Source organism: Cenococcum geophilum (assembly GCF_001692895.1).
Source record: "Cenococcum geophilum 1.58 unplaced genomic scaffold K441scaffold_28, whole genome shotgun sequence".
Lineage (NCBI taxonomy): Eukaryota > Fungi > Ascomycota > Dothideomycetes > Gloniales > Gloniaceae > Cenococcum > Cenococcum geophilum.
The window spans coordinates 286,360-313,114 of NW_027137586.1; the positions used below are offsets into that span (position 1 = coordinate 286,360).

Below are 26,755 nucleotides of genomic sequence, written 5' to 3' on the forward strand. Positions count from 1 at the left end.
TCGACGGAACCGATCGGTTTTTTTTGTCATTGTATGTTCATGATACCACTCCTGCGATTGCGCGTAGTGCACGTTTCACGAGAATCAAAACTGGCGGTAATGCAGTGGATAGTAGGAATACCAGGATACCAATGTTTCGTATAATTAGGCCCCAGAATTCTATTATGGAAAGGGAGTATTCGATAATATCTAAATATTTCAATTACAGTTACAATCTCATGACCTGAGCTGAAGGTTTGGTGGTAAAACTTGGTTAGGGTCGGTCGAATGCAAACTTGTTGGTTTCATGATGATTGGCATGGCATTCAGGAAGTTGAAAGGCATGAACCTAGCTGTTCCTAACCTCAACCATTACTGAAATAATGCGAGAAAGGCAAATATCATCCGCTCATAAAATTTCAGACACTAATCTTCAACATGAATGCTCCGTAGCAATGCTGATACTGCTGCATGACATTATTAATGCAATAATAATCAGTGCTGGTCCCTTTGATCAACTTGAAGGCTTAGACATCTACGTCCAGCTGCCAGTCCGGCCTCCCAAATCTCCATTCCGAGAAGGGAACCTGCCCGGGCATTTCGGTCCCATCAGCAAGCCGCAACCTAGGAAAGGAACGCTCCGCCCAGATGTATTTAAAGCCTTTGCCCGGAGACGCACCGTGCATCGTTGGCTCGGTGAAGAGCCGTCGTGGAGCAAGCCTTGCCGCAGGAAGCCCGTTATAGTTATCTGGAAACGAAGGTAAGCCTAAAAACCAACGAGCCCAACTATTAACCCAGCGAAGCGTACTAGTAATAGCGCCTAAAGATTGAGACGAACTTGGTTCAGGGGATGATGATAGCTTCCCCGGGACACTAGTTTCGCCTTCAACTTGGCCAAGCTCCGCTGTGTCTGGGTCTGCTACAATGCAACGATCTGTTACTTTAGCTGCGAGACTTTCGTTGACTAGGACCAGTGCACCGCTATGCCAGCCAGCGGCACTGACGCTTAGAGCGAAGTAGGCGCCTAGTCCGTCTTCGTCGGCATCCTTGAAGTCTGGATATTTATCCCAGTCTTTGCCTTCTTGCTCAAACCACTCGCTAATCTCGCCCTGCACGTTCGCATCTGTGACCGTCATGCGAAGTCTCTCCTTTGCTTCTTCTGGATCTTTACCTCCAGAGGTCATGAATCGTATCCACTGCTTCTTCTCGGGTTCGAACCATACTTGTCGACCATGAGTGTAAGTATGTGGAAGGAGTTTGCCATCCCGGCTAAATCCTACATACCGAATCCCTCTGATTCTGCCTTCTGGGTCGCCATCACCGCCTAAGCCGAGTGCACCACAACCTTGTGGTTCTGTACCGTATGAGGTGATCCGACCAGTACTGTGAAGTGCATGGAAATGGTAGTCGCCGAACGCAACTGAAATAACATTGTTATGCTGAAGCGCGGGAATCCACTTTAGGCCCGTGATCTCGTTCTGATCTAAATCATTGTAGCGGCGCTCCCAGCATTCTTCGAGGTAATCTTGATGAGCCGTAATAACTTCGCCACCTTTAAATACTGCAAATGACCGGAATGATCCCTGAACGTCCGAGGTGGTTCCTGCGTCATTGCGTAATACTCGAAGCTCCAGGATTTCTGGAATACTTCCGTCATCGCCATCCCAGGTCATCTTAGCTGTGAAAACCTTTCCAATATCGGTCACAAACACCACGAAGTGTTCCAGCACGATGTAATTGACGACCGAGCCAACTTCTTCTCCAAGAGCTTCGTCTTCCTTGAAGCCGCGAGAGGAATTTCTCTGACGCTGATATGCTGTCTTTGGAACTACGGACTCCATTACGAGCACAGTGTCCACTTCCCCTTCGCCATCGTTCCGCTTAACGGGAGTCCAGAGTATTATTCCAGTCCCATATATATATGCTGAACTTTTACTCCATCCAGCTATAACCTGTCTAACGCGGCCAGTGCTCCGCCTCTGTTCTGTCGTAGATTGGCTGGTGCCTGAACTGGACGATGTCTCGTTGACATCGACATGCAAGAATTTGACTTGGAGCGACGGCTGATACGCAGCGTACCACGACCAAATCTTACCACTATCAGAGAGGCCCAGAATATGAGATCGTCCTGAGGAGAATTGACGGATGGCAACAGAAGGCTCGTATCTCTCGTTGACTTGTGGGAAGCTGGGAGGGTATTGCAGAGGTCGAGGCCCGTCTGTACTATGATCACGGGCAACATGCAAGCCATCTAGTACGCCAACCGTATAGAGGCAACCTTTTGAAGTTAGCAGCGTGGTGGACCAGCCCCTGCATATATGATTAGTCCTTCGGTCTGAGAAATGCACGGATATAGTAACATACCCACACTGCATGTCAGCAATGATACCTAGTTCCCTTGTCCTCTCCATCTCAGTTGGGAAGGATACGTGAAAATCTCGATACGTCCACCTGCGCCGCATCTGCGGTGCCATGTGGGCGTCGTGTCCCTCAGGTGTATGGCCCAAACAAAGATGCGTATTATTACCCCATGTGAAGACGCGACTTTGGGTTAGTAGCCTGCGGTACATTTTCTGCCATCGTTCTCCATCGGCTTGCACAACTGGTTGGTTTGGAACACGGAAGGTACATTGGGTGACTTGGCTCCAGAACGAACTATCCAAGCGGATAGAAGACTGTTGCAAGGCTTTGCAGGTGCTACAGAGCGAGAGGAAGCTATTAGCATCAAGGTATGGAAATATAAGAACAAGAATGTCTAGGGGAAGGTCTATCAGAGAGGTTATTCGATCTGCCATTGTTGAAGTCAATGAAGCGGCTCTGAATTAAGGTTACCCGGCGCTAATAGGTAAAAACAGCTGAGTCAGAGACCGTGGGGAATCCGTCCTGTAATTTTTCTTTTGCGAATCAGTCATATTCATCCCACGTCCAAAATCCCATGATCTGAACATCAGATGAACTGCCCACTTCTGGGAATTTACCCAGTTGAACATCTTCAAAGGCTCATACCGAGAGTTTTAGGTTTAAGCTTCCGCACCAGCTTGGTGCCTTTATCTGACATTTATTCTTGACACTTCATTCCAGAGAAGTACATTGAGCAGTATGAGCAATCAACCGTCTGGTGGTAACCAGGAGTTACCGACATCAATACCAAATGACTCAGGTCAAAAGCCTCAGCAGTCCCAGGGTGAAAATCAGAAGACGGCCGGACCAGAACCGGCAGCACCTCCTACACTATCAGGCGCAGAATTAAAGAAAAGAGCTAAAGCAGAAAAGGCTGCAAAAAGGGCTCAGCAAAAAGCCACTGGTCCTCCGAAAGAGCCAAAACCTGCTGCAAAGGAATCGAAACAGGGACCAAAAGAGTCCAAGCAAGCGCAGAAAGAGTCGAAACAACCGCCGAAAGAGTCTGAGAAATCTCGGCCTATGCCACTTCGAAGAAGGGGGTCACAAACTGCCACCCCGCCAAAAGATCTAAAAAAAGATACCAAGCAAGTTGGTCTATTCGGCCACTTGTACGGTCAGCCAAGGCAGCATACTGTAGCTGGTGCTGTAAAAGAGGTTCATCCTACTGTGCTTGCTCTAGGTCTCCAAATGAGCAGTTATGTAGTCTGCGGGAGCACTGCTCGGTGTGTTGCGATGTTATTGGCATTTAAAAGTGTAAGGACGTCAATTATACCCCACTACCCGCTCATTTATTAATAATCCCAGGTGATCGAATCGTACACAACACCACCCGGCAACTCTCTAGCTAGACATTTAACAGCCCACCATCTTTCTCCCCAAATTGACTACCTTAAATCTTGCCGCCCTATCAGCATAAGCATGGGCAATGCAATCCGCTGGCTCAAAGACGTCATCATCAAAATCGACCCCCAAGTGACAGAATCAGACGCAAAATCCCATCTCCTCAGCTCCATCGACAACTTTATCCTTCAACGGATCACCGCCGCGGACGAGCTGATTGCCGCAAGCGCCTCCCAGAAAATCCAAGCGGGTGACGTAATCCTGACCTATGCCTCCAGCAGCATCGTGCAAAGCACACTCATCAAGGCGCACAAGGCGGGAACACCATTCCGCGTAATTATCGTTGATTCCAAGCCTCTCTTTGAAGGTCGGAAGCTCGCCCGCAATCTTGCGGCGCATGGTCTCCAAGTGCAGTATAGCCTTGTCAGCGCAGCTGCGCACGCAGTCAAAGAAGCAACCAAGGTTTTCCTCGGCGCGCATGCTATGATGAGTAACGGGAGACTCTACTCACGCGTGGGGACCGCGGTCGTTGCAATGCTGGCTCATGAGCGCGACATTCCGGTCATCGTGTGTTGCGAGAGTGTGAAATTCACTGAGCGGGTTGCTCTAGACAGCATTGTCGGGAACGAAGTTGCCCCCGCTGAAGAATTGCTATCGGAGGCGGAGCGGGAAGCGCTGGTTGGTCTCAAGGGCAAGTCTGCAGATTCCGAGAACGCCGCTGATGCCGCAGGAGAGGTGGGAGAGAAGGGAAAGGGTGAAGTATTGAAGTGGTGGCGTGAGGAGCCTAATTTGCAGATGCTGAATATCTTGTACGATGTGACACCAGCGGAGTATATCAAGATGGTTGTGACCGAATATGGGAGTTTACCACCGAGTTCAGTGCCGGTCGTACACCGGATTAGCACGAATACTTAATTGTATAGCTTTGTAATGGTAATGAGAGCTCCTGTTGTAAGATGACCCTAGATGGGCAAATTAAGAAGCCGTTCGGTTGAAACCTCCATATTCAATATGGAGGCTCATATTGTAAATGTAAATATAAGATGGTTGTTCGGTAGATCTGAATCTAAAGTCCTCCATATCGGTAAGCGCGTCAAATCTGCAAGCTATACTGTATACAGTAGTTGAAATAAGGCTCATGGCATCGTTTCAATATATAGCTTCGAGCTCCTGTTCCATATTCTATATTAATCCAGAGCTCTCGCATACGCGCCAAAGTGACGACTTCTTGTGATATAGCGACTCCACACGCCCCGACTGCGATACTGCTATCGCATTTACAAGCCTTGTATAATACCATTATCTTAACCTTCGTGATCGCGATAAGCCTGTTTCTGGGGCGTCGCGGGCGTCACTGTAACTCTACTACGGCTCGTACGGGAGGTGGGCGAGGCGTAGAAAACGTCGATCGCAGAGAGGGCGTTGGCCGAAGAGGAGACTCCATTACTAAACCAAAGTAGGGAGTTGCGATAGAGGCCTGGTGGCAGAGAGGGGCTCACTCGAACCGCTCACCGGCGTCAATCACCCATTGTGCGAAGCCTCATTTGGAGCTTCATTTGGAGCCTCATTTGGAGCCTTACCGAATGATCGACTCAATTACAAATGAACCACGGTAATAGCCGCCACTAATTACACAACGGGCGACACTAAAAAGCGCAGATTATGAAATGGAGGCGATTTGCAACCGAACAGCCCATAACTTGTTCGGACTGTTAATTGTCTGAATTCTTCAATTTTTCGATGAATCAAAGCGGTGTTGCCACTAGATTGTCAGCGATTACGCTGCGAGCCCTCAATTCACTCCTTTCAAAGTTCAGCTGCTTCGCAGACTAACGGCATTGACTATTGAACTCTGCAATCCCAGATCATACACTTTTTTTCCGTCCTGACATGCAATATACAAAAATGCCAACTTTTGAGGCTCACGTGATGAAGTCTACATTTTTCCCATCCGACCTACCAACCTTGCCCTATCAATTCGCCATGCATATACGCAAGTATGCTCCAAGGCGGAAAAGTCACCTGGCTACCCAAATGAGTCAATTTCTTGAATCATCATCGCCATTCGCCTCCAAATCTGGATCCTCTACTACAACTTTAGCTTAGAAATCCTCGCCCCATCCCAGCTTGTCTATTGTGTCTATTCAAACACACTGCCTCCCTCTCCTTTTCGCCTCCTCCCCGACCACCGTTATGTTTGCCCCCTAGGCCCTGATCTTAGTCTTTGGGGTTCCGCTCCTGACGCGCTTCGCCTCAGGACGCTGCAGATGCTGCGCGGGGATCCAGCTCTCGTCATAGGCCTTAGCTCCGGTCGTGACAGCCGGGTCATCAGCACCAACACCAGCCTGGTCGGCTGGGTCGACTTTCTTGCTACCGCGGGAAGAAGTTTTGGCGCGCTCGCCACCTTTACCACCACGGCGCTTCTGCGGGAAGAGGGTCGTGATCCAGGTGTTGTAGATGAAGTAGACGGTTCCACCGAAGGCTGCGAGAAGGATGGCATAGAGGAAGATACTGTAAATATGTAAGTTATCTCGGTTGTGTTACAGATGGTTAAATTGGCGGTGTACGAGTTTGGGCAACAGAAAGGGGGATAGCGCGGCACGGAAGGGTCGGGATATGGAAGGGACGGATTATTGCATACATCTGTGGATCGAAGATGCTGGTAGGCGCCTCAACAACACTGACAGTCTCGTTGAAGATTTGCATCGTGTAGAAAGCATCCTTATCATCCTTTAGGACTGTCACGAGTTGTAGACGCAGGTCTTGCGGGTGCATCTCTGTTGCAAAGCTGTAGGTGACCGACTCCTGCTCGCCAGCTGGAACCTCGATACTGTAGCGCTGAGCGGTGAGGTTGCGGAGGATCTGCGGCATCCCTTGGATGGAATAAAGGGAACCGCCGATAAGGGCAACAGAAACCGGGCCCGGCTCGGAGTTGGCGATAGAGATGACGGCTTGGGTTGGGTGGCCGTTGATCAGCTTTACACCGAAGATTTCGGATTGCGGGAAGGATGCGGAGACGGAGACTTTGAGATTAGGCGTCTGGGCCACATCTTCATCGATCTCTTCCTCAATTGAGGCCTGTAGAGAGCGATAAGCGTCAGCGGGAGCATACGGAGAGATTAGGTTGAATTGATGTCATCGACGGTTATGTGCGTGTGTGGTGTGCGACAACTTACATCGACCTGGGCAAAGGCATTGAATGCCCGGAGAGACAGGAGAAGAAGGGTGGAAAGCTTCCAGGCGACCATTGCGGGCAGATATTGGGGAATATTGAGGTTGAGGGAGAGTCGCAATAAAAGCGTGGTGGTGTTATTTGTATTGGGATGAACGTGGCTTTAACCCTGGATGGAGGCTAGGCTCGCAATGGGGAGTAGCAAGGTTTAGGGGAGTGCAAAAGAGGGCTAGGGTGGAGGGTGGAGCTGGGACAAGGATTCACCATCTACACCACCTTGGCGCATCCGGTTGAAAGCGCGTGTTGATCGCGCAGATCAAATAGCGCGGATTTATGCCCAAAAATACGTTAAACTACGTTAAAATGGTCGTGCTTATTACTTTAAAGGTATAAAATTGTGCCGTTTGATTGCCAAGATCAAAACGCGCTTTTTAACCGGATGCGCCAGGGTGGTGTAGTCACTGCCTGTACCCGTGGTAAGCATTTGCGACAGCGGTACGGGTAGTCTAGTCACTGCCTGGCCTTCTCGCGGTTACTGCCTCACCGGACAAAGCCAATCCCAAAGCTGTACAGCTGCATAACTACTGCTGCTACACAGCTACACGGCTACACACTGAAGGCGTCCGTGGAGGCCCGCAACCTGTGCCGTGGAAAGGCGTGCTCCCAGTCTATTTAAAGCCTCTCTGAAGCCTCACACAAGCCTTCTGCACAAATACGCTCCAAGCGGCGCAAGTCACCGTTAAATTCACCTACCACAGCAAATCATAGAGCCACCTTACCCGTGAAGATTCCACCCTTGTGTGCTACCATTCACCACTCCTTTGCCCCTTCACCGAACCCCTTTTGCGCCCGCGCCTGTCGAAACGCTGCTGTGCCAGCCATACGCTGCCTCACTAACTACCTAGAACCTTCTTTCGCCGCATCGCTTTTATTATCTACGACAGCCATCTCTCACTCCATTTCAAAGCTCGCCATCTTTGTTCCTACTCACTCCGACCTATTTAGTTGTGAAGTGTTCCCATCAGTACAGTCTTCCTGATGTCGCCCGCTCCAAGCTTACCAAGTAATATGACGGAACCTAACACATCAACCTCCTTGTGGGCTCGCTTCGAGCAGTTGGCTGCTGTTGATGCTGCTAGAAATGAGCTGATCACGGTCAAAGCTTCCCTCTATCTCACCACCGAGCCCTCCAACTGACTGCATGCAGGAGGTTCTTCATCGCTATGACTACTTAAGTGAGCAACATAAAAAGGAATGCGAAGATCATGATCGTGAACGCGAGTATAATCGCACTGTTCAACGCCAAAAGAAAGAACTAGAAAACAAAATGCGTCAGATGCAACTTTTTATGGTACATATAATCCAGTTTTCCGATAAGCTGAATTAACTCTAACAAATTTATTAGGAGCGCGATCCCTTCGTGATTGTACTAATTGATGCTGACGGGATGATTGTAAGTGCCAAAGAGATTTAATGCTTTTTTCTCATTGCACAAACCATTGAGATGTGCTTTCAGAGATGTGGTCAAATCTCTCATACCTTTGTCAAAGTCTTCAATCCTTCTTTTCGAAACGCATACTAATTGTCTCTATTAGTTTCAAGACGAGCTTCTCAAGGCCGCTGAAACAGGCGGCAAGAAAGCTGCGGCCCATCTTCAAACACTCCTCAGCGAGTATATTCAAATTTACATGCCATCGATTCCCTCGGATGTCAAAATTGTGGCTCGCATCTACGCCAATGTCAAAGGGCTCGCCAATATATGTGTTCGGGCTGGTATTGTCGATAATATTACTCAAGTTGAAGATTTTGTCCGTGGTTTCACCCGCGGCAGAACTTTGTTTGATTTTGTTGATGTCGGTCCTGGTAAAGATCGCGCAGATGAGAAGCTGATTGGTATAAGTTGGACACCATCCTGAAGATTGCTTTACCTAACTTTGCCAGAAACCTTCAAACTTTACATACACGACGTCCGTTGTCGTCATATCTTTTTCGGTTGCTCTCACGATAATGGTTACGCTCGGGTGCTTGAAGAGCTATCTACAGAGCAATTATACCTTGATAGGATTACGCTACTTGAAGGCGTGCCATTCGAAAAAGAACTTTCTGCGCTACCATTTAACACCAAAAAATTCGAAACTATTTTCCGCAGCAGCAAAATCAACGTTTTTGATGTCCCCAACGGCTTCCCACCACCTTTTCCACCACCTCTTCGAGGTATGGCCCAGCTAGGCCTTGGGGCCCCACAAAACACGACTCAACAGCAAACACCCACTCCCTCAGTCTCCACAGTTGCTCCAGTCGAAAAATTTCCTACGCTTCAGGCAGCTCAGCAGTCCACTTGGGCCACAAAAGCCGCTGCGCCTCCTCCGCCAGGCCAATCACCATCCCCTACATATGAGGCCTTGTCGCGCGATGACAATCCAGCCACTATATCCCGCAATCGTGCAGGTCAACGTGTTGACCCCCCCGTCCGCAATTATGATAAAGAAGAGGTGAATCGGGTTAAGAATATCAAGATGTGCAATGTCCATTTTTTGCGTGGTGAATGCCCGTTTGGCGACAACTGCACCCACGTCCATCGATACAACCCAACGCCTACCGAAGTAGCAACCTTGCGGCTTGTTGCACGCATGGCACCTTGCCAGAATGGCAGTGCCTGCGAAGATGTCAAGTGCATCTACGGTCATCGTTGCCCGGCCCCGGAAGCAAAACCTGGTGTTAAAGGTGGTAAGAACTGTATTTTCGGAGATAAATGCAAATTTCCGGTTGAGTTGCATGCGCTGGATACAAACGTTGTGAAGACAACGGTCATCCGTGGCTAGAGAGGCTATGGAAATGGCATTAAACCAATCGTAGTGCATGGGTACCTTCAACACGCTATCAAAATGGACAGGCAACCTTTTTGGACATGTTAAATCTATCTGACTTGCGTTTAGTAAAAATGAGATATTGAGTGGTGTGCATAGCACGAGAAAGATAGCCTCTACTCTGGGGTAGTGAATAGTGCTTCTATGCTCAATTGTAACATATACCGGGACTTGTTTTAGATAGCGCGGTGGCAACACCTCTAAAATTTAAGATTCTCGGTACTCTGTAATATGCGTTTATATTCTGACCATGAGACTGATACGATACTCGCTTTCCAATAACATGTTAGTCCAGTTTCGAATCTAGCGGTTTAGAAAATGAATCTAGACATTGTTTACTGATCTAAAGGTCCTCTAAAGCAGTTCTATCAACCTCAGTTGTCGTCTGTATTCACGCCACGATCATTGACACAAAGGCTCTCCGCTTTTATAGGCACTCTCTAAAGCTACCGAAGCATATCCATCCGATTTTTGCTCTAGTTTTTCCACCTTCCTCTGAAATAGCTTACAGGATATCTTATTTTACTTCATTATGGCAGCAACGCCTCATCAATACTTGTTGCCACAACCTGAATCTCTATCAGCTCTCTCACTTCCTCCTCCACACCTCGAATTCCTCCTCAAGATGGTCTTTCAGCCTCACAAATTTTCCTTCGAAATTTAGTCCACACCGCCAACACTTCATATCCTCTCTTAAATAGCCTTCACGTCCCGGATGCCATCTCACATCCGCGTCATCGAGGGGGAAATCTTCAATGGGAACAAAAAAGCCTGTATTGAATGAATTGTAGTGTTTCCGATTCTTTAAGCACGGCGAGAAACGGTCGCATGAGATAATATGAATGTGCAAGTGGGACATTGAGGGATGCGCATGCACGCCCGCCATGACGCTGTCCACCCAGTTGCGGCCAGGCGGCAGCTGCGCCTCGAGTTCGGCTTCGGAGGGCGGGTCGTCGGATTCCATGGCCTGCTCCAGCGCATCGTTGCGGGCTTTGTCCGAGGCGGAGAAGGCGCCATAGCGGCGCCGCAGCTCGGAGGCTACGAGGCCTTTTAGCTTGTCGACTTCAGCGCGTATAGCGGAGAGGAACTCGGGGCGAGTGCTCAACGCGGTCAGCGGGTGTGTAGATGAGATGGAAGGGTCGCGCGGGAGCAGGAGAAGGTGCACGCTAGATTTGGGGTAGAGATCATGGATCACAACGAATTGGTCTGAGTGCGAGATTACACGGCTAGGAGGGAAGGAAGCGGGAGAGTCGATATAGGCACCTAAGCCACTGCGAGACTTGAAGATGTGTCGGTTTGCGGTAGGAGGGTTGGGTGGAGCAGTGGGAGGGGTTCTGGGTTGTTTTGGTTTCATGAGCTCTGTAACTGTCAATCAAATGAGCACGGGTTCTTGGAAGGGAAGAGAGAACCATACAGGCGTTTGGGCGTTTTTGTCCATGCGGTCGACGGCTTGTAGGACCCGGAACGACTGTGGTAGTCATTTCTTCCGCCGTGATAGCATCTTCATGCTCTTCTCGCGGGGTCATGTTGAAGTGTGAATATCCTAACAGCCTTTAGTATGAGGCAGTAACGGGTAACAGCAGTTCTTGAGCTTCAAGGTAGCTGCGAGACGCATGTCAACAGTACGGCATTAGCCACAAAGTGACGTTCGCTAAATGCAAGCCTAATTCAGCCCTATCAGATTTTCTACCCACAAGCCACTTCATCGCAACAGCACTACACAAACCCGAGGATGCCGAAGAATCCCCATCCTCCACGAGGGGGCGGGTCTAAAAAGCCCGCCCCTGCTTCATCTTCTAATGTTGACGACACGAGCTTCATAGTCTTCTCGAACGCCAAAGGCGATCCGAAGAAAGGCAAGAAAGTGGACAATGCTGCAAAAGATGGCCAAGATATCAAAGGGAAGGGGAAACCGAAGGACGCTGCGGGGCCGGCTGAGGAAGTGTCTAAAAAGCCGGACACCAGAACTTTAATCGGAGGTGCTTCGTGGACAGGCAAATTGCCGGTTAATTTGCTGTCTGAGCATTGTCAGAAGCAGAAATGGGCGAAGCCAGATTATCAAATGGTTTGCTATTAACTGTCACTTTTAGTTCTGTATTTAGCTAAGATACAATCATAGAATAAAAATCAAGTTGGGCTTTTCTCCTCCAGTGTTGTCCTAAAAGCGACAAATCCTAAGACCCAGGAAACTGTTGCTCTGCCCCCTTTCAGGCTTCCAGATAGCCATGTGGATCTCGCCCTTCGACCCACAGCAGTCGAGGCCCGCCATTTTGCCGCTGCATACGCTCTTTTCCGTGTATCCAGCATGAAAAATCATCATATGGCAATGCCACCTACTTATCGAGACTTATGGAAAGGAGCTTTCCAGGACCTAAAAAAGGCGGATACAAAAGATGGGAAAGCTTGGATGTATGAAGCTGATCCATTTTTAACGCAGAAGGAAAGGGAGCAAGCAAAAGTAGTTACTGCAAAACAACGAGAAGACGCCCAAAAGCAGATTGCAAAAGAGCAAAGCCAGCTTGGCGCACCAAGAAGAGCTTCCGGCACATCTTCTGGGAGTGGAGGAAACGGAATGAAAGGTTGGACCAGAGTGCCGAGAATTGAGCTAGGCAAACGTACTCGGATGGAGGTCGAGAAACTGATTAGGCGAGACGCGCTGTGGAATCCCCATGGTTTGCAGCTTACTCCACAAGCCCGAAATCGCATCATCGAGGAAGTCTCCGGTTTAGGCTTTCGAAGAAGCCATGTGGAAGAAGCGGCAGAACTGTGCAAAGACCGTGACGAGATCCTCGAATGGCTTCTAATCCATGTCCCAGAGGATGACTTGCCTAGTTGGAGCCTTCCTGAAGGATATGTGGCTGGAATAAGTATGGCCAGTGGAAATATCAAGCGAGAAGCCACCATCAAGCGCCTTGCTAGTGCTGGCTATGCCGCCGAGCTTTGTGAGGAGGCCTTAGATGCCCAAGGCGGCGACGAATCAAAGGCTGCTGCTGTCCTGCAAGCTAATTTGCTCCAAAAGACGGACTGGGATGGCAATATAACTCAGGACTATACGAATACTACCCCCGACGTAAAGGTAGATAGCATGTCTAATTCCTGGGAAGAAGAACAAACAACTCTTGCAGCCATATACGATGATAGATACGAATCTCCGTCACCGGGTATTTGTCATATACGGCTTGATGTCTCTCTGGAACTGGGAAAGCAATTTGTACTCCATGCACGACAACCTTCTGGGCCTTATCCATTCGTTCCGCCTACTATATCTGTCCACGCCGACTTACCAGCGTATATCCGTCTTAGCATAATCAGAAAAGCTCTTGTGCACGCAATTTCGAACCTCTTGGGCACCCAAATGCTTTTCGACTTGGTTGACTGGCTAGAACGGGAGATTCCAAACATCATTGAACGTCCCGGAAGGCTCACGGAAGTGTCCTCTGGGTTATCGGCAGCAGATGATGGCGCTCATACAAGACAGTTTCACCAAAAGGAGAGTAGGAACTGGTCGCGAAAGCGTGTGAACTGGCACCCTAGCACGGATACAAGCCTCCGAATGCTATCACAATGGCAGGCAAGGCAGAGCTTGCCAGCTCAGCAACGAATGTTGGCAGTGCGTCAGGCTCTTCCGGCCTGGAAGCTCCGAGAAGCTATTGTTCGTGCAGTGGAGTGCAACCAAGTTGTCATAATTTCTGGAGAGACCGGGTCAGGAAAGTCAACACAATCTGTTCAATTTATTTTAGATGATTTGATCGGGAAAAGGCTTGGTGAAGCGGCAAATATTATCTGCACTCAACCGCGGAGAATATCAGCATTAGGGCTTGCTGACCGTGTGGCGGACGAAAGGTGCTCCGTCGTTGGTGAAGAGATCGGCTATGTCATCCGGGGAGAATCTAAGCAGAAAACCGGTATCACGAAAATTACTTTTGTCACTACGGGTGTGCTACTTCGCCGACTACAGGCGTCCGGTGGTAGTCCCGACGATGTTGTCGCAACTCTTGCTGATGTCAGCCACGTTGTAGTGGATGAAGTCCATGAACGCAGCCTAGATACAGACTTCCTCCTCGTCCTCCTCAGGGATATTCTCCATAGGAGGAAGGACCTAAAAGTCATTCTCATGAGTGCTACTCTTAACGCTGATGTCTTCGAAGCATATTTCCGCAGCGTTGGGTCTGTCGGCAGGGTCGAGATTCAGGGGCGTACCTATCCTGTTGAGGATTTTTACGTCGATGATGTTATTCGTATGACAGGTTTCAATGCTCACAGAGACGACGAATTAGATGATGAAGCAGATGTGCAGAAGTCCATGGCAGGAGCGTTGAATAGTGTTGGCATGAGAATCAATTACGATTTGATTGCAGCGACTGTAAGACACATCGATACCCAGCTTGGAGGTCAAAGTGGTGGTATTTTAATTTTCTTACCTGGTACTATGGAAATCGATCGGACATTACAGGTAAGTTTCAACGATCGCTGTCATAACGCGAGCTAAGATACTCTAGGCACTCCGCCAAATTCCGAATCTCCATGCCCTTCCTCTTCACGCATCGCTTCTTCCCGCTGAGCAAAAGAGAGTCTTTCCCCCACCCCCAAAAGGCAAACGGAAAGTCGTTGCAACTACGAACGTCGCAGAAACCTCAATCACTATTGAAGATATCGTTGCTGTGATAGACACTGGCCGCGTTAAAGAGACTAGTTTTGATCCGCAAAATAATTTAGTCAAGCTTGGGGAAGTTTGGGCATCCAAGGCCGCTTGCAAGCAACGCCGTGGCAGAGCAGGCAGAGTCCGCGCTGGCAATTGCTATAAACTCTACACTCGCAACGCAGAAATCAAGATGCTAGAAAGGCCAGACCCCGAAATCCGCCGCGTGCCGCTTGAACAGATGTGCCTCTCAGTTAGAGCCATGGGAGTCCGGGACGTTCCCGGCTTCCTCGCTGGTGCACTAACACCACCAGACAGCACCGCAGTGGAAGGCGCAATCGATCTTCTTACTAGAATGAGTGCACTTGATGGTGATGAACTAACAGCCCTTGGACGCCATCTTTCAATGATTCCTGCAGATCTCCGCTGTAGTAAACTTATTATTTACGGTGCGACATTCGGCTGCCTCGAAGCTACACTCACAATTGCCTCGGTACTCACGCTCCGTAGCCCCTTTTTCTCCCCTAGAGACAAACGTGAAGAATCCCGGGCTGCCCGGGCATTCTTTGGAGAAGGCCAAGGTGACTTAATTTCTGACCTGCGGGCCTATGAGCAATGGTCCGGCATGCGAAGCAAAGGGATTAGCTCGCGCGATCTCCGCTCCTGGTGTGACCAGAACTTTCTTTCATCACAAACCCTACATGAAATCACCTCCAATCGGTCTCAATACCTCTCATCGCTCAAAGAGACCGATTTTATACCTCCCTATTACTCCTCCATCGATGCTTCTAGCCAAGGAAACTACAACCGCTACAACTCAAACGATGCTCTCCTTCGTGCCCTTATTGCCGGTGCATTCAATCCCCAGATCTCTCGTATCGAGCTTCCGGACAAGAAATTCGCGGCTTCAGTATCTGGAGCTGTCGAGCTGGATCCCGAAGCGAAGACAATCAAGTATTTCAACCAGGATAATGGCAGAGTCTTTGTGCACCCAAGTTCCACACTTTTCGATGCGCAAACATTCCCAAATAATGCAAAATTCATGAGCTACTTCAACAAGATTGCGACGAGCAAGGTGTTCATTCGAGATCTGACCCGTGAGTGTATCCCTTTTCATGACCTTTTCAAGCACTAATCACGGGCCCTATGGGTGGCGAGTGATGAGAAATACACTGACTGTCTCTCGGTTTAGCATTTAACGCGTACGCTCTGCTTCTATTTTCCGGCTCAATCAGTCTTGACACGCTAGGCCGTGGCTTGGTAGTCGATGGATGGCTTCGCTTGCGCGGCTGGGCAAGAGTTGGTGTGCTGGTGTCCCGACTTCGCGCGATGCTTGATGAGGTGCTAGCACGAAAAATCGATGACCCTGCATTAGATTTGGGAGACAGTGACGTGGTGGATATAGTGAGGCGGCTTGTTGAACTGGACGGCTTGGATAGGTAGGCAAACGTTCACAAAAGTGGGACGGTAGGGGCTTGAATATCTAACCTTTTCAGAATTAGAATAAGGTTGAAAATTCTAAGGTGGTTATTTATTTCAAGTCTCCGATCACTGCAAGAAGTTTCCGATGGGTCCACAATATATATTGGAGAATATAAATAGTGGGGTTCTTTTATGGATTTAAGGGATCTTCGTCCAGAAGTTATCGATAAGGACCAGCCAATTAGGCGGCTAGGATCAATTACCAGTGCTCAGATATTTGAAGCTAGTGATATTCAATAATCACTATAGAAAACGTGTATGTATATTTAATCAAGGGAGTTAAGTTGATCAATATAAGGCTGCCAGCATTTACCCTTTCTGTAGAACGGTATTTTAAATACGCTGCAGCCAAATTGAGTCCTGCGTAGCCTTTGTTCTGGTCTGGTTCTCGCGCACGGTCCAAATATTTATCGATAAGCTCTGGACACCAGCGGGTTAAGGGATAGTCGCTCACCTCATCCCGGAAAAGCCCGACTTAGCGCGAACATCTCAATAAGGCATGCAGTAATTAGTGCAACGGATCGCTTGTTCAAAGCTGGGCTGCCTTATCCTTCCGGGTAAGGTGGCCGCCCAACCGGTTTAAAAATGATTTTAAGAGTGTGTATCGGTGGCATCGTTTCTGCTCAAATTGCTGCAATCAGGGGAACAAACGAACAGACCGACAAAGAGGAAGCTAGGCTGAACAAACTTGATCCAACGGTAATTAAAAGTCGACAACTGAAGGAATGCAAGGTTATAAGTTTATCCCAAGAGACCACTGAAAGAATAACGAAGAGTCTAGGTGGAATGGCCTAGTGGCGGTGGCAAAGCATGCATTCAAGGCGTCGAACGGACAAGTCAATGATGAGAACTCTGTCTAAATGAGGCTTTTGGAGCCTCTATACACGAGGTGGGTCACTGATACCCCTATCTATCCTTAATATAGTAGTGATTGACACCAGGCCGACTAGAGCCGACAGTAACCGCCGGTCGACACAAGGTAAGCCTCGGAAAAAAACGACAACAGCCATCAAAGGTAAATAGCAAGCCTTTCAATCTAACTGAAACATTAGTAAATGCAAGAAGCCGATCCCCTTCAAAACATCATGCGACAAGTCCCAACAGAGCTTCTCACACATTTGACCATATACCCATCTAGCACATAACTGATTCAATTTCTGTCACCTAGCATCCAACAAACGCCATGTCATATTTCGTATGACTTGTGTCAGGAGCGTGAAGCCACTGCTCCTAATGAGACCTCGTATAAGGCTGGAAAAAGTGTTGGCCTAGGGTTAAAAATTTCCATGCACTAACTACGGGAGGGACAATCGTTTGATCAGACACGTTCGCAAGTCTGATTCGAGGCAGACTCTGACTAGTCTGCAGCCCCGCACCCGATTGAAAGGTTATGACATGTAGCTAGACTTGCTTAGCAATGGCCAAGCCTCTTCACAATCTGGAATGACAGATATCAATCTTCTTCTAAATGGCATCCAACCTTTCTTCATTGCACAACTTCTTCTCGGACCAAATGTCAAATCAACTTCAACACTTGAGCTGCCGACTCGGCCCAGCCACGTTCATAGGAGCACACTTCGAGGCAAAAAGCGGATCCTTTCTCCTGCCAGTCCTATTCATCACTCTTGTCGGAGCTTGGCGTTGAAATACCCCACCGCCTAATGAGGCTCTAACGCAAGGATCAGCAGTCTCAGGCTCCACGACTAGGGCCAGGCCGCGGTTTACCCGCTCACATTCCTCGCACGCTGCCCAAATTTCAAGCCACAGCACAGCCCTCAACTCGTATCACCAACCCGAGCGTTCACAACACCTAATAAGAACGAAGATAATACTTCCTGCAACTCCGGAATATATACTGCCGTGCTCGCAACTAGCCTCACCTACTTGCTCCTCTCCTGTATTGTTGACAATCAAACTTTGGTGAAGAATGTCGTTTACGTCCACTGTACTCAAGAGCCGGGATTTTTATGGAGGAACCGTGGTGCGTACGGGCGTCACTGGCCCTGTACGAGAAAAGGGTTGTGCCCAGGAGTCATCCACCCAGCGCCCCGGAATTCTATTTTCCCCGGAGCGTTATCCGCAAAGCATTTAATGAGCTTCCAGCCAGAGATATCTTCCTCTGTGACTGCGAACATTGCAAGCGCCACTCTCGCACTGAGTATGGGACTGATAATCGAATCGACCAGATTAGGGATATCGAATGCAAACTACTAGACGACTACCTATTAATCTACGCACTGTTAATATACCAAAGAAGGCCCACCTTGATTGGCAAATTCATCTCACAAAACGTTAGGTTAGATGGTAACGTTTTCTTGAAAGCTAAGGATCTCGAGTTTCTATTACCACTAAGCGGCGCGGCATTCCTTCAAGACAATATTCTACGTGATCAGTGGAGATTCCAAGTCAGGGCTTTAGTGATTTCGCAGGACCTTATGGCCTATGAGTCGAAGGAAATAGTGCCAATCGACAACAAGGACCTAGTTGGTGAGGGACAATTTGGCACAGTCTACAAATCTTCCTTCCCGTATCCGGAATATCGAGGATCTGGATGGAAGGAGGAAGAAGTATGTCCCAAATACTCTGCCCAGGTTAGCACGCACTTACAATACTCTCCAGCAATTCGTTTTTGCCCGCAAGGTTTTTGACAGCACAAGGTTCAACTATGCGCGGGCGGAGTGGGATATACTTCTGCGATTCAACCAGAATAGCCACGACCGTTTCATGCGCGCACTTGGCGCCTTCATTCACGCAGACTCCTTCTCGATAATTTTTCTATATGCTGAGAACACACTTGAGAAGCTGCTCATGGCCGATTTTCCGGATCTTAGACCTGAAGACATATGGAAGCAAATCCTCGGGATCTCCGAGGCTCTTGAATGTCTGCATGAAGATAACAACATAGTCCATACAGATCTCAAACCACAAAACATTCTCATTCATAACGGCACATGGAAACTCGCAGATTTCGGATGCTCCCGCCTCATAGTTGATATGGAGAACATGGAAGGTCGAGACATACAGGCCGGGAGAGTATATTCATCCCCAGAGACTATTTTAGATAGGCCAGCATGTGATATATGGTCACTCGGCTGTATTTTGTCGGAAATTGCCACTTCCGATTTACAAAAAAGGGACGGTCTCAAGAACTACCGAAACGAAAGAAAATCTGAAGATGCTGTCTATATCAAATCAGAGTGTTTTCACATAAATAAGAAAGCAAAGCAAAGTGTTAGCACGAGGCACAATGACTTGCTGGATCTAGTATGTAAGAGTAAGAGCAGAAAAGGTGAAAAGTTGTCATCTTGGCAGGAGCGATTCTATTCCAAGGACCTTTTTGGTCTTGTGGAACAAATGCTCGGTTCCATGGAAGGAAGGCCTTCAGCGTCTGAAGTATCGAAAAATCTAAGACGGTTCATTGAATAAGCGTCGGACGCTGATGGGGAATCCACCCGCGAACCAGACATATGGAGATCCATTCGTGAAATGGCTACTCCGGGAGACTCCCCAAAGCCTTGTCCGATAATGTAAGCATCATATATCACTATTCGACTCTCGCAATGTTTCGGCTAACGAAATCATTCTAGATACGCATCATTTATCCAGGGTACTGGTAGCACAGAGATCCGCTGTGCACTTCTTTTCTACCAACATGGCAAGTCAGGGCGAGCCACTCTAAAACGATATCACCACGACGAGCAAAGGAACGAGGTGGCACTTGAATATTGCGGTTAGTTACTGCATCAAACAAGGCCAGATACAAGGGTTTGTACACCGCTCACTATAGGACAGTATATCGTAGCAAGTTCAGCTGTCGTACAAGAGATCCCGGACGCGAGATAATAGGGTTCTTCCTACCCTACGCTAATTCAAACGAATTTACTCTTGTATTCAGGGACGACCACAAGGATAGATATTCGCTGCGGCATTCAAAGGGTGAGCCCTGTTCCCTACAATAGCAACTCAACGTGCTCATTATTCCGAAGACAAATCCAGCCTCCAGGCTGCGCTTACCGGCCTATCAATTCATAGCTCGTAAGTTTAGACTCGCCCCACTCCGATCCTGGTCGTGTTTGAGAGTTCCTTTTGCAAGGAAATGCTGTTCCGTCAATATTTCTTTACGTGTTTCATCTAACTAGGGAATGATTAGTATCGATAAATGTTCACTCCAATTTGACAGAAATGGGGGGTTCTTCTGTCGGCTGCTTTGTTTCAGAAAAGAGCCTATTCAAATAGATAATGTTCAGGTTCAGATCTTGACCGATAGAGATGTTACTCAGAGGACACAACCAGCATCAAGAAGTCCCCCATCGCCGTTAAATATGAGGATTTCCGTTACAGCCGCAGCACTTTCGAAGCTCTTTCTTGTTTACGGTATGGTGGATGTGGCCGCTCTACAGACGTTTCACTAAGAATACTTAGTTTCCCATAACATTGAACATACCATATTAGATACACTTCTAACACTAAAAAATGTCTCAGTCCGTGAGATAGAACTTATTCAAGGCATCCCAACCAACATTTCTGTTTCAGCTTCATATGACTACAAACCGAATCAGGAAATAAGACTCAAGTTCAGTAACACTAATGGTGAGTTCGACTCTACACCGTCAAGATGTTTCTACTATCACATTCAAGTCCGTTTCTCGACGACATGAATTTATCCTTACGAAACTTACCACTGCCAGATTCGCACAACTTCCTGAGCAAATTCATAAATGTCTATGACGAGTGGAAAACATCTAGAGAACAGACAAGAAAGATAAACCAAGACTTAGATTAAGTTCATGACCCTAAGCATTCCAGGCGGTGGACGGAGGTTTTTTTTCCTTTGAAAATACAGTACACGCATCATAGTACTCTGGTGGTGCGTTAGAGGGCTTTTGTCAAGTTTTCAGTTCAGCGTTTAGTAAGTTCGTCATCTGTATTTATAAATGGGTGGGTGTTCGGCCATTAATGGGTTTGTTTTGTTAGCACGGGCATTATTTCTTTGGAATCGCATGGGACAAATGTGTGTGACGTGGTTTTCCCTTTGGGGCCGCTCAGGTGTAAAATTTAATATAATCTATTATGAAAAACCCCCGAGAAATAAAACCGTTCACTAGGAATGAAAAGGTAGATGGTGATATGATGCCTTGGGGTAACAAATGAAATTTCCTACAATGGACAAACGAAACAAGAGCGAAAAGGTATGAGAAAGTGCAAAAATAACAAAATATGCACACGAAAGCAGTGATCTATTTGGACTGGAGTGGCGTGGATCCGAGATCAAATCCACTCCATCCACCAAAAAGACGATTTGACTCCAAGAGCGCCATGGAGCTCCAGTGTAGATATACACTATTTATAGTAAGTCTTAGCATGACCTTAGTGTCATACTTAGGGGTAAGAGGCGTTTAGACTTACCAAGAAAGATTATCAGATTTACTTATTAGTTTCCTCACCACCTTCCTCTATAATCTTATCCTCTTTAATAACCACTACCCTATTATATAGACTCTTCCTTAGAGCCGGTCTCTTCTTCTTTAATTATATTAAACTCCTCCTTAAAGCCAAAGCCCCAAACGTCCTCGGTAACGTTCGTTGCTTAGTATACATCGGCCACTTTATAAGAGATTTACGCCAAATATACTATCTACCGTAGAGCTAAAACTTACGAACTTCCTTAGGGTCGTCGGCCTTTAGATTAATTAACTTTAGTGTAAGGATAACGTTATTAGTAGGTGCGGCTGCGCGTATAGGAAAGAATCGCTCTATAGTAATTAAGGAAGGCAAAATTAAGCCGCTAATTAATTAACTAGGAAAGAAAGGAAATAAGCAGGCTCTATAGATCGTATCCCTTTACCTCAGAAGCTCAGACTAAGAAATCGATTGTGCGGATATAGGAATATCCGCACCGTCCGCTAAGCTGATTTAGGACGGCAATCGTTTTCTTAGTCTGAGGGACTTTGGCGAGATTTGTAGAAAACCTAAACATCGTTTATATGAGAAGACCTCATCAACTTTGACAAAATTGATCTACCCTCCCACAATACCTGTCGACATAAAAATTACACCAAATTATAGAGAAAAGCCTACTCTATAAAGCTATGAGATCTTCAGCTCCTTATACGCGCGCGACGTTAAGAGGAATTCGTCGCCGTAGAGGCCCTAATTCTACCTCTGCACCGCCGAGCCGCGCAGTAAACACCAACGCTGAACGCTTACGCCCACGCCGCCAGCCCTCTGCGTAGAGCTTTGCGAGAGCTCTGCGGAACGAAGCTCAGGGGGAGACCTGCACGGAGCTCTGCAAAAGCTCTGCACGAAGCTCCGCACGAGGCTCCGCACGAAGCTCTGCTCGAAGCTCTGCTCGGGGCTCTGCTCGAAGCTCTGCTCGAAGCTCTGCTCGAAGCTCTGCCCGAGGCTCTGCTCGAGGCTCTGTTCGAAGCCCTATATAGAGCTCCAAAGCTCTACTAACACGCAGCGCTAATATACTAGGAAGGTTCTACAATTGCCCGTACGAACGCCCGTACGAGCGCCCATACAATCGTCTCTACAAACGTCTCTGCAATTAATCGCCCGTACGAACGTCTGCACGTCTGCACAGTTACACGTCTGTACGCCTGCACGTGGCTCTGCACGAAGCTCTGCACGAAGCTCTGCACGAGGCTCTGCACGAAGCTCTGCACGAAGCTCTGCACGAAGCTTTGCACGAAGCTCTGCACGAGGCTTTGCACGAAGCTCTGCACGAAGCTCTGCACGAAGCTCTGCACGAAGCTCTGCACGAAGCCCCACACGAAGCTCTGCACGAAGCTCTGCTAAGGTTCTGCACGAAGCTCTACACGAAGCCCTGCATTAAGCTCTACACGAAGCTCTACTAAGGCTCTGCACGAGGCTCTGCACGAGGCTCTGCCCCCTAGTAGTAGCAGAGACACTCCGGGCCAAGGGAGGATATTTTTAAGGAAGGACCCAACTATAGCACCTACTAGGTGTTGTAATAGCTTTAAGTAGTAGATATCTATATATCTATATAGTTTTATCTATATTAGTAGACTATTTAATAAGATATAATATATGCTTACGCTTTTAACAACGCGTTTTTTAACTTTGACGAAATTAATGTCAGGACTAAGCAATAGCCGTATAATAAAATTAATACCATTTAGAAGCCCTAAGTCTTAAAAAAAATGTGACTATGGGGTTTAATAATAACGCGTTATGTGAATGAATAAATTAGATATCCGTAATATCCGTTTTACGGATTTTGCTTACGTTTTTAACAAAACTCGCCAAACCCTCTCAGACGTGATTTTGCAATTCGGAAGACGGCGTAGGTTATTCCGACGCTAGCTAAAAAAATCACGTCTGAGCTCGCTGAGGTAACGTATCCCTTAAAACGGCAGGGCCCTTAGAGGATGTGGTCTGTGCGCAAACACCAGGATCAAAACAACGCGCATATCTATATAGAATTCAATCATTAATTACACCACCGCCATGCCTTCTAATCGTACTAGAATTAATGCGGGCCTTGTTTAGAAGACTTAATATAATATTCCTCCAAATAGAATCGCAAAAAAATCCTGCCCTAAGCCCCGGCCGTTGCCCAAATTCGAACCTCTCCATATTAACAATTGGGACGAATGGCTCACCAAACCTGCCCTCTAACGTTAATACTTACGATCCTTTTAAGTTATTTAGTCTATACTTTATAGATGAGATTATGGGTAAGCTTGTAGAGTAGACAAATAAGCACGCAAAGTTGTACCCGCCAGATGAGGAAAAGGAACACCTACGCGTATGGCAGCTAACACGCTCGCAGGTATACTTAGGTACAGCATATAGGGCGTCGGAAAGCTCTATCAGAGCTATTACCAAATACTATAATGCAAGCACGCGATAGTAAGGAATGGGAGAGGCGGAAACGGGCTCCGAGGACCAATTTTGGGTGTAGTATCTGCAAGATACCGCTCTGCAGAAAGGACGAGTGCTGGTTACCTTATATCGAGCGANTCAATTCNAAAGAATAAGCCTATATATCGAATAGCTATGAAATTAAAAGCTTCGTATTTCTGAGAACGGCTGCTCGATTTGGCTGGTTTGATTGGTGGGCTCTTATCGATACCGTAAGGCCCAATTTTACCGTGTCAAGGGATAGGGACGCTCGTATTCTAGAAAACCGAGTTATTATACGGCTCTACCGATTGGCCCAACTACGCTCTAATACCTTATTAACCCTTCCTCTATAGCCACCTTCTTCTAATTAGATATACGACTGGCGCTCCAAGAGCTCCAAAGCCTTAAAATCCACTCCACGCCACTAATGAAATCACCGGATCCACACCTAATGCAAATCGGCTCCAGTCCAAATAGATTACTACATAAAAGGACTGCGGACAGGATCCGGATAGTAATACTTGGTAGTAGCTTTGCTGTCCGAATGTTCTACTAAGTTAGCGGCCTAATAAGCGGTAAGGGACAGTGATTGTATTGGACTGGGGTAATGTTGAAGCTCCATGTGGATCTAGGGGTCGTATTGGAGCTAGATCTAGTGATTTTAGATCCGGAGTAAAGTGGATCTGGTCAAACTGGGGCTCTTGGAGCTCTAGTTCTATACCTGAATAGGAAGAGTTCTATACCTAAATTGGAAGGAGGTTAAAGGAGGAAAAACCAAAATGTGTTAATACGGATATTAAGGACTAGTAGAGCCAATTATTAGCTCTAGTGGTAAGCGTCTGCCCCAAAAAACGCGTGTATTATTAGTATAGAATTAAGGACAGCTTATTATTGTTGCGTCGTTGCTACTGCTTCTGCTGTCTAACCTTATTTTCTCTTACCTACCTGCTGCCGCTATGGAGCGATTTTATCCTTAACTCCGTACCTCTATTATATCTAACAACATTGTCCTTACACCGGAATGGCTTAATGAAAAGGCTAAGGGCCAGGCGGAGGTTAAAGAGTTTAAGCTACAGGGCAAGCTGTATATTCGCTGTAAGGCCTTAATAAAGGGACCAAAGAATACTAAGCCGCGATCGTCACTAATTTGGAAGTAGGGGGAGGATATATAGGAGAAGGATAATACTACTAAGACGTAGTACTTCTATTGCTACCTATATAAGAAGGTAAAGCGTTAGCAGGAGTTTATGGTTATGTTATCTGGAAGAACTACTGCTCTAGATTACCTTAAATTTAACTACTATATAAACCGTATTTCTGGCGAGCTTTAACTAAAAGAGCCTTCACTAAATTAGCTAACGATTAAGGAATATCCGTAGGTAAAGTCTCTTAATCTATAATGAAACTTTAAGGCCTTTAAACACCTATTAATTTAATAGATTGTTAGCTGCTATATCGCCTTCTTTTAATTTAAAAATGAGTATTTCCGAACGCTCCTATTCTATATTTATCCAGGGCTTGTAAAGTTCCTACTAAAGACTAGGAAGACAATACGCGGTTAGGTTATTGCAGCTTTTAAATAAAGGAAAATGGAACTAAGGAGGGAACTCTACGTAGCTTATAGTTCTATATTAATATCCTTTAATCTTTAAACCTTACTAAATAGGTATATAATTCTAGGTATTGCTGCCTATTTTATTAACCAGTATGGCAAGCGTTAGCATATAATACTAGGCCTCTATAAGGTAATTAGTAAATATAGTAGTAAGAATATAGCGGTTACCCTACTTACTCTATTTAAGGAGTATTAAATTAGTAGCAATATTAGGTATTTTATGGCCAATAACGCTGAGTTAAACGATACCTATATTAACGTAATCCTTTAAGTCCTCTATCTAAAGATGTTAGTAAAGAAGCGGAAAGAACGACGATTACGCTGCTTTGGTTATATTATAAATCTCTATACGCAGGCCTTTATTATTAGAAAGGATGCTAAGAAAATCTATAAGGAGCTAGTAACTACCTATTATAAATAGGACTTTAAGAAGGTATATAAGCTTTAGAGGAAGCGCGGAGTAGTTAGTCAGCTTTATAATATTATTTGGTATATTTATATAACTCCCTAGTATTATAGCTTCTTTAAAAAGATTTAAATTAGTAGTAATTTAGCAAAATTTAATGGCTTAGAGGTACGTAATAGACTTATAGTGTTAAGTATTTATGCTATTTACTAACCGGTAGAATGCCGGAGGTAATAATATTAGCTTCCTAATTGGCTGCGGCTTCGGATTTTTATATCTGCCGCTCTACGGTCGCAATATTCTGCCCATAGTCACAATATTCTGCCTATAGTCGCAATATTTAAAAGTTATACTAATAATCTACTAGCTTATTTAAAATAACCAAACGCGTTAAAACTCCCTCTTTATAGCTATTAGTCGCTTTCTAAACTATAAAGAGCGTATTATTAAGTTTTATAACAACTATTCGCCGTCTGCTAGCTTAAAGGCGCTTATATATAATAACTTCCTCTAACCACGTTACTGGAAAGAACTTAAATATTTATATAACTACCTTAAGACGTTCTATAAGGCTACTCTTATAGTAGAAGGTAATCGTACGGGTCTTACTAACCACTTTTAGACTCTAGATTAGCTTATAATAGAGCTTAATTAAATAAAGCGGAAGTTTCTTAAGCTGGCAGCTGAAAAATAAAAGTAAGCTAAGGCTTAAAACTATAAGATTTTATCTGGCTGCGCTAATACAGCATAGGAGAAGTGCGAAAAGTACTATAAGTACGCTAATAATACGCCAGCTTACTACGCCGCAATTATTCTTAATCCAATACTTAAGATATAGTGGTTTAAAGAGAAATGGAATAACTATAAGGTTAAGAAGTACTAGATTCCGTAAGTAAGGAAGCTAGTAGAGGATCTCTTCCTTAAATACAAAGGCAGGCGCGGGCTTAATTAAGAATTATTATCTAGGTAGGTACCGCGGCGG

The 26,755-nt window shown here is 46.5% G+C and overlaps 8 protein-coding genes across 8 annotated transcripts; 5 read left to right on the forward strand and 3 right to left on the reverse strand.

Annotated features, from left to right (window-relative positions):
• Window positions 1-506: 506 nt before the first annotated feature.
• On the reverse strand, window positions 507-2,774 carry K441DRAFT_567282 (uncharacterized protein; the record flags this gene model as incomplete). Its single annotated transcript, XM_067643792.1, has 3 exons — window positions 507-640; window positions 911-2,289; window positions 2,344-2,774. The coding sequence occupies 3 exons, from the start codon at window positions 2,772-2,774 to the stop codon at window positions 507-509; spliced, it is 1,944 nt and encodes a 647-aa protein (XP_067502602.1).
• A 123-nt stretch (window positions 2,775-2,897) lies between these two features.
• Window positions 2,898-4,794, forward strand: K441DRAFT_638586 (IF-2B-domain-containing protein). Its single transcript, XM_067646545.1, has 2 exons — window positions 2,898-3,633; window positions 3,685-4,794. Exons 1-2 carry the CDS (start codon window positions 3,079-3,081, stop codon window positions 4,633-4,635), a joined length of 1,506 nt encoding a protein of 501 aa, XP_067502603.1. The 5' UTR covers window positions 2,898-3,078; the 3' UTR covers window positions 4,636-4,794.
• Window positions 4,795-5,440: 646 nt separating this feature from the next.
• K441DRAFT_661858 (uncharacterized protein) lies at window positions 5,441-7,065 on the reverse strand. The gene is made up of 3 exons (XM_067648948.1): window positions 6,897-7,065; window positions 6,362-6,798; window positions 5,441-6,231 (listed from the first exon to the last, which is right to left on the reverse strand). The coding sequence occupies exons 1-3, from the start codon at window positions 6,966-6,968 to the stop codon at window positions 5,925-5,927; spliced, it is 816 nt and encodes a 271-aa protein (XP_067502604.1). The 5' UTR covers window positions 6,969-7,065; the 3' UTR covers window positions 5,441-5,924.
• An 865-nt stretch (window positions 7,066-7,930) lies between these two features.
• K441DRAFT_567191 (uncharacterized protein) lies at window positions 7,931-9,714 on the forward strand (the record flags this gene model as incomplete). The annotated part of the gene is made up of 5 exons (XM_067643786.1): window positions 7,931-8,047; window positions 8,100-8,243; window positions 8,298-8,345; window positions 8,488-8,785; window positions 8,834-9,714. 5 exons carry the CDS (start codon window positions 7,931-7,933, stop codon window positions 9,712-9,714), a joined length of 1,488 nt encoding a protein of 495 aa, XP_067502605.1.
• A 430-nt stretch (window positions 9,715-10,144) lies between these two features.
• K441DRAFT_697296 (HIT-like protein) lies at window positions 10,145-11,362 on the reverse strand. Its single transcript, XM_067652962.1, has 2 exons — window positions 11,174-11,362; window positions 10,145-11,124 (listed from the first exon to the last, which is right to left on the reverse strand). Exons 1-2 carry the CDS (start codon window positions 11,283-11,285, stop codon window positions 10,349-10,351), a joined length of 888 nt encoding a protein of 295 aa, XP_067502606.1. The 5' UTR covers window positions 11,286-11,362; the 3' UTR covers window positions 10,145-10,348.
• Window positions 11,363-11,459: 97 nt separating this feature from the next.
• K441DRAFT_661861 (P-loop containing nucleoside triphosphate hydrolase protein) lies at window positions 11,460-15,627 on the forward strand. The gene is made up of 3 exons (XM_067648949.1): window positions 11,460-11,824; window positions 11,879-14,212; window positions 14,259-15,627. The coding sequence occupies exons 1-3, from the start codon at window positions 11,492-11,494 to the stop codon at window positions 15,531-15,533; spliced, it is 3,942 nt and encodes a 1,313-aa protein (XP_067502607.1). The 5' UTR covers window positions 11,460-11,491; the 3' UTR covers window positions 15,534-15,627.
• Window positions 15,628-18,255: 2,628 nt separating this feature from the next.
• Window positions 18,256-19,694, forward strand: K441DRAFT_147048 (kinase-like protein). Its single transcript, XM_067640170.1, has 3 exons — window positions 18,256-18,471; window positions 18,538-19,407; window positions 19,468-19,694. The coding sequence occupies exon 2, from the start codon at window positions 18,605-18,607 to the stop codon at window positions 19,304-19,306; it is 702 nt and encodes a 233-aa protein (XP_067502608.1). The 5' UTR covers window positions 18,256-18,471; window positions 18,538-18,604; the 3' UTR covers window positions 19,307-19,407; window positions 19,468-19,694.
• A 340-nt stretch (window positions 19,695-20,034) lies between these two features.
• K441DRAFT_661864 (uncharacterized protein) lies at window positions 20,035-20,649 on the forward strand. Its single transcript, XM_067648950.1, has 3 exons — window positions 20,035-20,254; window positions 20,303-20,517; window positions 20,569-20,649. Exons 1-3 carry the CDS (start codon window positions 20,203-20,205, stop codon window positions 20,584-20,586), a joined length of 285 nt encoding a protein of 94 aa, XP_067502609.1. The 5' UTR covers window positions 20,035-20,202; the 3' UTR covers window positions 20,587-20,649.
• Window positions 20,650-26,755: the final 6,106 nt, after the last annotated feature.